The 13,082-nt window shown below is 41.8% G+C and overlaps 3 protein-coding genes across 5 annotated transcripts in view; 1 reads left to right on the top strand and 2 right to left on the bottom strand.

Moving 5' to 3' along the window:
• abl1 (c-abl oncogene 1, non-receptor tyrosine kinase) overlaps positions 1-2,080 on the bottom strand; it is a 29,125-nt gene extending 27,045 nt beyond the window's left edge. The window contains exon 1 of one of the 2 annotated variants that reach the window (XM_053862230.1): positions 1,585-2,080. The gene's annotated coding sequence lies outside the window, so the exon portion shown is untranslated. Of the gene's footprint in view, positions 1-355; positions 441-1,584 lie in introns of those variants that run through there. The other variant, XM_053862238.1, reaches the window with a different exon arrangement.
• Positions 2,081-2,899: 819 nt separating this feature from the next.
• On the bottom strand, positions 2,900-5,628 carry exosc2 (exosome component 2). 2 transcript variants are annotated; one of them, XM_053844064.1, is made up of 9 exons: positions 5,472-5,628; positions 4,968-5,069; positions 4,844-4,889; positions 4,686-4,775; positions 4,021-4,086; positions 3,869-3,937; positions 3,588-3,764; positions 3,397-3,525; positions 2,907-3,203 (listed from the first exon to the last, which is right to left on the bottom strand). In XM_053844064.1, exons 1-9 carry the CDS (start codon positions 5,591-5,593, stop codon positions 3,123-3,125), a joined length of 882 nt encoding a protein of 293 aa, XP_053700039.1. In that variant the 5' UTR covers positions 5,594-5,628; the 3' UTR covers positions 2,907-3,122. The 2 variants fall into 2 exon arrangements, with proteins under 2 accessions (XP_053700046.1, XP_053700039.1); XM_053844071.1 differs by lacking the exon at positions 4,021-4,086 and having other exon boundaries at positions 2,900-3,203.
• An 837-nt stretch (positions 5,629-6,465) lies between these two features.
• ric1 (RIC1 homolog, RAB6A GEF complex partner 1) overlaps positions 6,466-13,082 on the top strand; it is a 30,338-nt gene continuing 23,721 nt past the window's right edge. Inside the window, exons 1-2 of the mRNA XM_053850653.1 lie at positions 6,466-7,025; positions 10,306-10,413. Of these exons, the coding sequence (XP_053706628.1) occupies positions 6,885-7,025; positions 10,306-10,413 (249 nt within the window). The 5' untranslated portion in view covers positions 6,466-6,884. The remainder of the gene's footprint in view (positions 7,026-10,305; positions 10,414-13,082) is intronic.

Raw genomic sequence — 13,082 nt, forward strand, 5'->3', positions numbered from 1 at the left:
TTTTGAATGTCTTAAAATAAAATGGTCTGTAAAATCTTTATTTATACTTTACCTACAACTCAAGACTGAAATATGATAGCATGTGTTGAATTATTATATAAACTTATCTGAAAGGAATATAAAGGCATACTAGTCTAGGAGTTTATATTTTGTATTGAAAATGTTTCTGTGTGAATGAATTTGGCAGGTTCTGTTCAGCAATGATCTACAAACCAAGTTAAACAGATACAGTTTGAACCTTACTGGGTAGACATTAACATACAGTTTCGAGCTCAGGGGAAGAAACACAGCAGAAAATGCAATTTAGCGGTACTTATTTAAGTATGTGTTCTAGAGAGCTTGAAATACTGTTTACCTTGACGTGGAAGCAATGTTTTTATTTTTAAACACAAAACAAGAGGGAAAGAGTTCAATGCAAGCGAGCTAAGACATTGGCGTTCAAGATTCAAAGGCATCATAAAACCTTGAAGTCAAAGAAGCAGCACAATCCTCTGTGATGTAATAACAGTTAAAAGTGTATATGATCCTCTGTTAATGAAAGTTCTCATTTAACAAATATGATTTAGCGTTCCAGATCATTCAGATCTCACATCCACTTTTGATACTGAGAAAAATATATGTAACAATCTGTGTTATAATGTTATGTATTAAGCCTTAGTTTATGCAGAAACTATGTTAACAAGCCAAACTCTACATCAGGGCTGTCAAACCCCACACATAGTTGAAGCTGTGAGGTGAACGGAACAGTCGATCAGGAGAGAAGAGTCGAAACCAAAACGAAATATCAGTCTCCATCTTATTTATCACCGGCTAATCTCTGTGGTTGTTTTCATAAATCGCACTCCTTTACCACAGGATTCACCTCACGAAAGAAGAAGCGCTCTGGTTTTTCCCCTAAGAAGCCTTAATCCACTTTCATGAAATTCCCTTTCAGGAAGGTTGCACATTATTTAATTTCAAACATAATCTCCGCTTTCAAGGAAAATAGGCGACTGAAAAACAAATCTTATATTCTTATCTTTTTGGCCACTACATATACAAACATCACACCTAGTTTCTGTTCTCTTTTAATTTGAAATACATTGAATTAAAAGCCAACTATATGTATTCAAAGTGCTGGTGGGCCATAAACTGAGGTGGTAGGCCGGATGTGGCCCCCAGGTCTTGAGTTTGACACTTCACTGCTTATATACTGTGTCCAAAAATAGAGGTAAATATTTGCAAATAGTGCTGTACAAAGGTGTTTGAGCTGCTGGGATTAAGAGCAGGTATGACCTCAAATCTGCTTTAACTATTAATATAAATGTCCTGAATAACTGAACGTCGTAATAAGATGCGAATTAATAACATGACTGGACATGTTTCCAGTGTGTAAACAAAGCCTAATATGGCATTTAAGGACACAATTTCGATTTGGACCAAGTGTCGATGGGAAACACTTTTGATTTCCTCTCGTTTCGAACCACTTTCACTGTTTCTACATGACAAAAATAACACCCAAAAAACACACTCTCTGTACTCACAAAGGGAAAAAAACTTTGGCGATATGGCAGTCGTAGCGAGGAAAGAAGAACGCGAACTTACGCAGTGCCAGAAACTCTTCTTGTGTTGTTTAGCTGAGGACCCCAAGCTAAAGTTGAGAGTAGCCATGGAAGCTAACGACCGTTAGCTGCTGGCTTGCACGGCGAGCAGTCAACAGTTCACAAAAGTGCCCCAGAGTCACAGAGTCATGACAAAAATCTCATGCCTTTCCGGGATTTAAAAGTTAAACTCCAGTGTGTCGTGTGCGGTTCCCACTTCCGCGTCCACTCTTGTCGTCCTGCGGAGTTTCTTCCCCAGTGGTACCCGGACCAAAAATCACTTCAATCAAGGAGGCGACGCCAAATCGAGGAAACTCCAGTCCGGCGGAGTCTTCACCAAACTTTTCCGCAGCCCGGGTCGTTTAATCACACTCCTCCGCGTCTTCGCCCTGGACGTCTCGATGTGCAGACTTGTTAATGGCGCTCAGGTGAAACTCGGATCAATAAAGTTGGGTCGTGCCGCGCTTGTGTCGCTGGGGTCGCCATACTTCCATACGCAAGGTGGTTTACAGAAATATGTGGGTGGGGCGACGCGTGACGTCACGTACGTGCGTGGGCTCGTGCATCCGACAGACGGGTCCTTGGTTGGACTCGTTCAAGTTGTTTTCCCCAAGTTGATCAACTTTATTGTCGAACGGTACTGCAGTGGTTATTTCGTCCGTAACTTCCAACCCTCGAGACCTGCATGGCCCATTAGCTGGTTATAAGTTCCGACCAAATTTGACTTTTATATCTGTCAACTCAATAATGCAGCACCAGTTTAGCTTGGATGCTAAACGTATTTAAATATATAGACCCCATCGGTCCATCCATGTTGTGAGACATTTACATGTTTCATAGCCACAAGTGAGCTGGGTCACTAGTGGAACACAAACAAGCCGATTGTTGCAGTGGTGACATCACTTTGACCTGCAACCCTGGGGACATTCCATTTCTCTTCAGGATTTCACAAATAGTACATAAATAATCTTAATGTCCTGGCAGGGTTGACGAGAAAAGGGGAAGTCAGCCTACCAACATCAATTCAGTTGAAGTCTTACTGACATGTTGGAAGGATGAATACAACCCGCAAATCTTCAGTCAAGGCTGTTGAGTTTTTGGTTTGTGTGACGGAGGCAGTCCCATCGGTTGTGAACCTCACTGGTCTTGCTTTAGTCCATAACATGACTGCATTAACAGAATCACAAGCATACTGATATTACATCGATTTATTTTGGTCTAAGTGTTAAATCCCAAGATGTCGCCCAGGAACGCGATCCATTTGGTTATGCCTATTAGTATTCATTGAGGTCCAAAAGGGAGAGGAGGCACCTCAACCACAAAATCATGTCACTGAGGAAAAAGTATATTTACTGCCCCGCATTTGACTAACACGAATGAACAGAACTCTGGGTACTTAATTAATTGCATTTATAAAGTTTTTTATACAAATTAAAAATGTCATACAAAACAGGAAGGGAATAACTTTTCAGAATGCAAAACCGCTTTTCCCAGCAAAACTCGGTCAGTGAGTCACATCTGCGTTGTCAGGTGTAAATGCGATCAGCCTTCTTGTTCCAGTAGCTTCTGCTGTGTCAGCATCACTATTTCCTCCATTACCTCAGGCTTTAAGATGTCCTTTACCTGCAGAAGTTACAAAATACTATGTCAAGTTAAACATCACTAAAAATGCTTATAACTAAAACAAAGTTTTAAAACAAAATGTTTTTGTTCACAAAACAAAAAAAACAGTTACATCCTCGCAAGATGTGTAGTATTAATGTATAGACACCAGATGGTGCCATATATTTTTGTAAAACAGACAATTGTCTCATACCTGGTGCTGAAGAGAGGACTCATAACAGTAGAGGACACTGGTGTCATATAGGAAAACCTTGTGTGCAGCCAGAGCCAGCAGACAGTTTCTCAGCCGCGAAATAACTTCTCGGTCTGACAGGTTAACTGGCTGGGTGAAAAGACAGAAGCTGTAAAGGAACAATTTCATCAACATTGTGAGTTCATTTCTACCTCTAGACTGGTGTAGAAGCCCCCAGCCTCCTCCTCCTGCTGCCCAGGAGTGGGGTACAGCCACACATAGCCGTTGTTGCCCAGGATGATTGATGCACCACAGGGAAGGTTGTGGAAATGTGTCTTCTGCCTTTTGACAAGTGATGGAGAAAGCTGCACCAGCACTCCCTGGCCCAGCTGAGGAGAAAACAAGAGGATGCATCCAATGTTTGCAGCAAACTAAACAAACAACTGATGTCGCCCGTAGCTGAATTAACAATAAATAAATGTTTTAAACATACTTTTCCGTACTTCAAACTTCGGGTGTGAAGCGACAAAGCGCCATCAGAGAAAACAGACTGCACCTCAGCCTGAAGAAAACAGCAAAGAAATACAGATTTTTCAAAAACTTACATTAGAAATGAAATGAAATACACAACGCTAACTCAGTTACACTGATTAGGTCGCCTTCCTGAAGGTATTCTCTCATGGTGAGTTCATCTTCGGCTGATCTTCTCCTCTGAGGAAAGAAGAACATTGTTTTGTGCAAAAACTACACGAACCACAGCTTTTGATTAACAAGCTTTTGCACTTTGTGGACAAAAAACAAAGCTTTATCATTGTATTATTATTCTTCCTGCACGTTTAGATTTTAAACGGTTGTTTAAAATGTGATGGTGCATCATGATTATTGCATCTACCAGCCAGAAGAGGAAGACTGCTAAGCCTAAAACAGGTAAGCGTGGATTGGAAGAATAAATGATACAGTACGAGCAGACCTTTTTTGCTCCACTTATATTTGTGGGCCAATGGACTAATGTCACTTGTCGAAAAGGGAATCACAACATTGAATAATTGTATTGGTGAACAAAATAGCTTATATCAAGACACAAACAATGTTATGGAAAGGTTAATCCTGTGACGAAAACATAATACATTCATGAAGTATCTCACTTGCTCTCTGAATTACACCCAAGTGACAGGAATATGTCTGTAATCAGATTACTGGTGCTCTTCTGCTTCGGTAAGGGCAAAATGTTGGGGCAGGAGATGAAATATTGCATTGAAAAAACAAAAAAAATTTCATTACACATGCAACTTTGGTGTCTAGTTTCTTACCAGCTCTCCTCCAGGAAGATTGACAGAGGAGAGTAAGAGAACTGAGTCCAGTCTTGAGTTTGTCTCCACCTTCCACCGTTTCTGTTGAACCTGATTGAATGAAGAATAAATTATTTAAAAAAAAAAAAAACATTCAATATATTAAATAGTGATTTTACCTCTGTGATTCGACCAACAACCACATCACCGACTTCTCCATTGAACCTGAAATTCAACAATTTAACAATAAATTGTCAGTTTAAAATAGCATATTCACTAAAAATACACAGCTCGATCAGGTACCTGGTCTTGAGTGGTCTGACACAGATGAGTTTGTCAACTCGCTGAACTTCCCCAGCAACTGATGCAGTCAGTTTCTCATCTTCAACATAAGTCCCATGGCCCCTAGGTGATAAAGGAAGATGTAGTGGACGATACTGTTGCGTGGTAAGACCTCGCAGAATCGAATTTTATGAGAACTATCATACAAGACATTTAATGTGTTATCTTAGTGTAATTGATATTTAATAACAAAAGGCTCCTACACCAGTATTAGTGACGTAAAAGTTGATCGAGAAGCTGAATATTTTAATTTCACTAACTCCAGGATTGCTGTCCTTGAGCATAACCCATTTGTGTTTGTTGATAGGTAAAGCTCCACTTTCAGTGGGAACACCAGTACTGGAAACATTAGGCATTCTGAAATTCCAACATAAACATACAGCACATACCAGTTACAGTCTTTACCTGCCATCTGCATCGAACTATAACCGACAAACTGAAATTACAAAGAGGACTCAAACGCACCTCATGAAACCGGTGTCTGTCGTGATCACATCGCCGGGCACCACCAGGTCTCTCCTGTTTGAACCAGGATCTAAAATTGAAACTGGTTTACGGATGATCGGTAGACGCATGTCAGCAGCCATGCTGCTACTTTACCGCCGCCTCGTCCTGCCACTTCTTCGTCTCCTAGCATGACGACGTAAATGCTACAGCGCCGCCTAATGGAGAGTTAGTTTACAACGCTAATATGCGCTCGCAATAAAAGCAGAAGAAAATGTTTGGGTTTTTTCATTCTGAAGATCAGTTGCTTTTACGTGTATTTTGGGTGATATTTGTTTAATTGTTTTATTTTGTTTTTATTTACTTAGCTGATTTGTAGCATTCCCCATTTATCAAACAATCCCTACTACAAGCTCCACACAGCAAATCAGACAAATGCTTCGATAAAGGCGAATCAAGAAATTTACTTCTTCAAAGTCGAAGGGGATCATAACATTGAATAATTGTATTGGTGAACAAAATAGCTTATATCAAGACACAAACAATGTTTTGGAAAGGTTAATCCTTTGACGAAAACATAATAAATTCATGAAGTATCTCACTTGCTATCTGAATCACACCCAAGTGGCCAGGAGCTTCCGAGACTTGGAGGGGTGAAATCGTGTACAAGCAAGGACGTTTGACATGAAACAACCTGCAATCGAATAACTGGAATAAACTTTCTTATGTATCTTCTGACAACATATGTTGTGCAACATCAACTGTCAGTCACCAAGATAGTTTAAGGCAAGAAACTTCCAATATTGCAACTCTCGATGGACGTAAGGCCTGCCTTGCCAAGCACTAGTTCACGTCCTCGCGCAACTGTTGAGTTTCTGAGTTCACAACTTGGCCACCAGATGTAAGTGTCGACTCACATTCCTCGACACGGCCTTCCTCCACATAGCGGAGGCGTGACGTCACATGTCAACAGGACGCAAACTTCCTGGCGTCAGCCAATCAGCGATGAGTTAGGTAGACCTGTAAAGATGGCGTCGGAGAGGAGTCGAGAAGTGAGAAGGGGACACTCTACCGTTATCAAACACCGCCGCTCGAGACTCCTCAGAGACTGAAAAAACAGAGGGGGCCGGTTTTGTTTCACTAACCAAAACAGTTGGTCTCAAAAGGCGGAATCGACTGGCTGCTCTCGCTGTCGGGTTTGGACATTCCCCACTGAGGACTGAGGCTACTAGCTGTGTAGCACCATCGACTGTTTATGTTCTTCTAGCGGGACCCGTGTCAACTCTTCTGACCGGAGCCATCATTTCGTGCCGTATTACGAGGACAAGCATGGCAGAGCTGGATTAATCACGCTACTGTTTTGTGGACTCAAGTTGACCGCAGGTCTGGCATTGCGACACTGGGAGCGGAGTCGAGCCAAGCCAAGTGGCCGTCATGTATTTCCTCACCGGCTGGCCTCGGAGGCTCCTCTGCCCGCTGAAGAGCGAAGAGGAGCCGTTTTATATTCAGCCGAGCTCCCACAGGTTTTATTTCGCCTTGCTCTCAGAAACGCAACTCAGCGTCTGGTTCAGCCGGGTGAGTATAAGACCCTTGGATTGTAGTCAGTCTTTTCAGACTAGCGTTGATTTTTAACCAACCAGTTTCTTCCCCAACAAACACAGAGTGCTATAGTTTTCCCCTTTTGGTTCTGGTTGAAACAGAAACTTGGTTCATTTTGCTTTCGTTTATCAGAGGTGAAAGGCCGAGACTTGCTCATGAAGCACCTGCAGTCACGGGGAATACTAAGACAACGCTGTATCCCACAACACTATATTCCAGGCATGTCCAATGTTTCCCCGGGGCTTCCTCTCCATTCCACCACATTCTGACAGGATGCCTAACCCCCTCACCTGGGGGAACAGGGGATCTACTTGGAGCTTCACCTAGCTCACAGAACTTCAAGTTAGGCTGAGGAAGCTTCTTGTAACCATTTGTATCCACATTATCGGTCTTTCTGTTGTTACTTAATACTTGTGTGCATAAGTCAGAGTTGGGCTGTAAACTTGACTTCACAGTTTTTCTTTCCTGCCCTCTCTTCACCAAAACAGATGGTCCTTCCCCCCCTGATCAAGGATCAATGATCCTCACACTACCCCTTTTTTTAACTGATTGAAATGACAAATTTAAATTTATCAGATGTGTCAGCATTTTTTCTTTTAAGGTTAGTTTGTCGCCTGAGTGGGCCCTGACCTGCATGAATGCAGTTGACCCCCTTTTGTCACCATGAATCGCTGCTCTATTACAAGTAGCCTTCAAAGCTATCCAAGTGATGAGAACCAATGAGGCCATGTGATGTCTAAGCTCATTCATGTGGTGCTACTAACTAGACAGCTTAAATTGTAGAACAAATTTGCTTACTGCACGAGGAGCTGGGTCACAACGGGCCAGTCATGACTTGAGCATCAGGACGGATATTCTCATGCTTATCCCGAAGAGTTTTAATGATTGGAACTTCATCACCATAACATGTGGCTGTTTTACCCTTTAGATTGATTGTATTTTGGTGACTGGCAAAGAGGATATATTTCAGTTATTGTTATTATTTAGTTCCCATAGGTGCTGGCTTTTACCAGGTTAGTGAATAATTTAGTCACGCCCAGTGCAGTATGTGTACAACTGTGTGAGTTATTTATAGGTTACAGTTTATGCTCCTCATGTTATCCATAACATCTCGTTCCATTCTCAAGTTATTTATTGATGTCAATACATTTAATAATAATTTTGAATTGTGTCTGCTCCTCGCCTCGACTACATTCCCCAGGGGAAAAAAATCTGTTGATCTTAATTAGATTAAATTAAATGTAATTTATCGGAAATATTCTCACGATCCCTGTTGGTATTGATCTTTTCAAGTACCGCTTTGCTGCCTCCATTGATTTAGGACCTCCAGACCTTTTCATGTAATTCAGGTTTTGGCCAGGAGCTATTGACAGGTATGTGGTGTGGTGTTGAATTAATGTATCTTAAGTCATTGTTCTCTTTATAATGTGTGATTTGGGGTGATGTGGGCCATGGAAATAATTGAGACAGTATTTTTAAGTGAGCGTCGTCTTACCCATGTTGGCACAGCTCTCGCAAAAGGGACATGACTGAGTGAATTGTGCTGTCGCTCCTCGAAGGCCACTGTGATTTGGGACCAGCTAGCGGCCTAACATGAACCGAATATTATTCATTTTGATCTGAAACGAGACCTCTTTGTATTTGAGGTCCTGAGATTTTGGGTTGTGACCATGGTGGAAGTCTGCTCACTTTGTCATGGAAAAGAGCAGTGGTGACACTGCAGTTGTCAATGTTGGCGCAGCAACGTGGCTTGCACGTGTGACAGCTTAATCCTCCCGTCACTGCTTCGCTATGTTTACTCACCGTGACATGTCATTGTTGGAAAGATGATGTGTTCATACATGATGGGTTGTGTTGTAGCACAGTTTTTTCTGTGCACAACAACTTCTCTGTATCCTTAGCAGTATGTTATGAATCATCTCGCCCGAGGTGATGGAATCTAGCTCCTGTATAGATCTGTATTTAGGATGTCATTGATGGACGATGTCTAGTTGCCGTTGTATGCAAATTGAACTAGAAATAAAACTTGATCCTATCACATCATGCAGGGTAGTTGAAGATTGGCTTGACCACCTAACTGTTCTGGGTGTACCCAGGCTTTCGGCTCTTATCGCTAAGGTTTTTGGTGTTTGTGTCCAGGCAAAAAAACAAAAACAAAGGCAGCCAATCAGTAAACAGATATCGTCTTTTTGCATCAGCACTTGAGCCTGTGAGTAGCAGGAGTTACCACTGCAGCCACAGAGCAAGGGGGTCGACATCTACAAACGTGTCCTCCGACGAATATACACAGTATTTGGTGTCATATTCATTCAGATGTGTTGTCTAGTGTGTCAAGTTTCGCAGTCAGTGCCTTTCAACTTCTGTCCTGTTCTCTGGTCAGGACTCTCTGGTTAGATTTTTGCATATCCCTGCTGTGATTACACAAGCGATGGAGGAAGCCTGGGTCTGGTCGGCAGGCCATAACAGTCACACAGGGACAGGGAGTGACTCGCTCAAATATCTACAGGCAATCACCACGCTTTTGGGGTTCATGGAATCAAACTTCATGTTGAAATAAAATACCGTATTGAAAGGCCCAGAGCTTGTTGTTGCTCTTAATGATATTTCTTCATTAGTGTCTTCTTTCGTCAGTGAGTACACGTAGAATTCAAATGCTGTTAATACTTCCAGCTTTTCATTAGCGTGAAACAATTTGTCAATATTTGTGTTGGAAGTTTGTCCTGCCAATATTTTTATCACCTTCTTTTTAAATGTAATTGTACAGAAGCAGCGTACCTGCTCCAGTGTGATCGGCTGAGCAGTTGAGTTGCATCTGTGGACGAGGGTCTCTGGTTACACCACAGTCTAGTGTTGCACAGCTTGTATAACACACAGTGTCCTCTGCAGCATTTGTTCCCTGGCCATCGTCTCTCAGAGTATTCGGTGTCCCCTTTTTTTCCTCATGACCAATTTCATGCTTTCAGTAAACTACATCCAGGGGTAGGGCTCAAATATATTGTTAAAAATTGACGTGAAAATAAGTGTTTCTTTGGTATTTTCTTTAGAAACGTCTTTAAATGTGTTATGTTCTGGTATATTGGTTTCTTGGTCCACAATCTGTTTCTTTTTCTGTCATGGTCATATTATTAAATAGAGTACTGAAGTCTTTAGTCATAACATTAACAATTGACATGTATTAATTTGAGACATGTCTGCTTGCTGTTATTGTAATGCCATTCAAACCCCTTACTGTCTTTTCCGTCTTCCCTGCCAACAGCCCAGTGTGTTGATTGTCAGCTATATCGAGTCTGCAAAGGCGGCGACCCAGTTTGGATTCTACCAGAAGGCAGAATGGAAACCAGACGACTCCAAGATAGCAGTGGCTGTAAGTCCAACATTCTCCACCTCTTACAAACTGACTGGTCTGACTTGTGTCTGGATAAACTAAATGCAGGGCTTCCACTCACCAGAGATGCTTGAATTAAATTTGTTGCAACATGGATTGTGATGTCATAGCACCTACAACTAAGGCTCCTATCTGTGCGGTACAAAAAGGTTGAGTGGTAGCATATAAAAAACAACTTGTTGACTTGCAGTCTTCTGTGTGAAAGGGGTTTTAGACTTCAATTGGTGAATTCAGCAGGTAATCCATGCGCCAATGTGATTCCTGAGTCAAGTCTGAATTTGGCTTTGAATGACTCAGATTACATCTCAGGTAATTACATCTGCATGAGTTGCAGAACAAGACCTAGACGTAAATCTTGTCCTGTTGCAGGAGGCGCTTGCTTCCCTCTACTGTCCACAGCCTGTTTGTGTGTGCTCCGTCCCAGTTTTGCAAAAATTACTGTATTTGCTTTTGTTTGTGACAAGCTAAAAAAAGGTAGAACAGAGGTATTTCATGTAAGGTGGGATTTTAGAGACCATACTGAAAAGGGCATTGTGCGCAAAGATGGCACTGATCTCACCTGGGAGTCTGGTTTAATCATCACTGCCGCCATCCCAGCAACATAGACTGTCATCAAATATTGGATAGCGTTATGTATGATGACTGCGATACAATGTGAATCCTGCGGTGACCTAGAAACAGAACTATGGTTTGAGTGTAAAATCTTTGCAACAAAATGGTATGCGTCACCTTGTGTGTCAGTACAAAGCCGAGTGTGTTTCAAATAATGAAATTGCATTGCACATTGCATTAGACGTGATAGGTGAGCAGGTTGAACATGTATTTCTTTACTGTTTCTACATGCTGGATAAAACTGATATGGTTGTGGGAAGATTTGGATTGAATAGGTTTCTACTGTTTTTTTTTATTTTGTGATGTGAGATCAGAGATTGTTTATTATTTTTATTATTTTATTATTATTATTTTTACCTTTGTTGATATTGGGGCTTTTTGTGTGTGTTCGTCCTGATGACCCCAGTGTTGCATTTTTGCATGTAACATTGTGAATTTCAGTCTAGCCGTCTGTGATTGGTGAAGGTTTTGTGTTGGGTCATCTCAGAATCCCTTCGCTGAACGACTGTCCAAAAAGATTGTAGCTTAAAATCAGTATCAGTACTTCTGTCTGTTTTTCATCTCTTGCCAACTGCAACCACTGAGGAAGAGATAAAATGCTGACGAAGGTGATTCATTCGTGTGCTCTTGTCACCTTTAATCAGCGTCGTCTCTGGACTCTTAAGATTAATCCCAATCACTCAAAAGCAAATTCTACGACGACAGAGGGCAAAAGAAAAATTGAACTTTTAGTAAATTGAGTTAGTTTGAATTTGTGCTGCCTCTTTGTGTTACTATTTTTAAAGTGGACAACCAGGGCGAAATGAAAAAAGGAACTTTCTGGCTGTCTGTAAAACAGTCGATAGACTTGGTGCACCATAATTCCTTTACTTAATTTTTCTGACTTAATAGTTTCTTCATTTGTGAGTTTGCTTTGAGAAACTGCTTTATCCAGAGATTTAAAGAAGCATTTTGATTCCCATGAATGTGCGGTTTTCCGGTTCCGGACATCATGGATCCATGTTTGAGCCCACACAAACTCCTCCACTCAGCTCAGTCTTCGTTGCCAAAGAGTTTTGCACATCATTTGCAGTCTCAAATAATTGTACAATTTCACCTGAAGGTACATCAAAGTTGGATGCTCATGCACATGAGCAGCGCTGTAGGCTTCTGCCATAACAGCACTGAGAAAGCGTCTCGTTGTGTAATCAAAAGAGACCGAGTCAGCACATGAGTCAGTCAGTAGCAAAGGCCATGTGAATGGCGACGCAGGGGACTGCCACCAAGATCCAAACGACAACACAAAAGGGCACACAAGGAAGTCATTTATCGGATTCTGAAGTGTCACGTGGTTAAGGCAGCGTGAGTGTTTGTGATTGGATGCCACAATATTCCATCGTGTATTCAGTGTTCATGTTGCTGTGTTACAAGATACATTTCTCACCGCATTTGCTAGTCGAACATAGCAAAGAGAAAGAGACTCAGCCTATGGTGTGTCATTGCTCAAGTGAGTAAACGAATAACGTGTACAGTCAGTTTTTGTTACACCACAGTTTATGGTGCCTAAACTACTGTATAGTTGGGGTGCCTCTGCTGAAAGAGGATGACCCCCCAAATCTCTGCCTGTGAGCACCAGACTAGAACCCCTGGTGGACTTGTCAGATGAATCACCTCTTGTTTTACATCACACACGGATGGGTGGGTGTCAGTTACCTGGGTAACACAAAGCACCAGGATCTATTATGGAAAGCAGGAAAGCTGTTAGGGAAGGAAAAGCTTTTTGCAATGCTCTGATCAGGAAACCTTGGATGTGATGTATAGAAGTATTTCCTGCTGTCCTTGCCCTCTTTCAGTCTGACAATGCTCTTGCCACAAGGCGAAAACGATCCAGTAATGACTTTCTACTACACAATACCCAGTTCAAGGGCTTAACCTCACACCCACTATCAAGGATTGTGATTCACTTGCTGGTGCAGAAAGAATTTTTATATCCGAGTTTTCCTTTACTCGCTTTGCTTCTGTTTGTTTGGTCGTCTTGCACTGAGCGAGTCACACAC

Source organism: Synchiropus splendidus, chromosome 1 (genome assembly GCF_027744825.2).
Source record: "Synchiropus splendidus isolate RoL2022-P1 chromosome 1, RoL_Sspl_1.0, whole genome shotgun sequence".
In the NCBI taxonomy this organism is placed as follows: Eukaryota; Metazoa; Chordata; class Actinopteri; order Syngnathiformes; family Callionymidae; genus Synchiropus; species Synchiropus splendidus.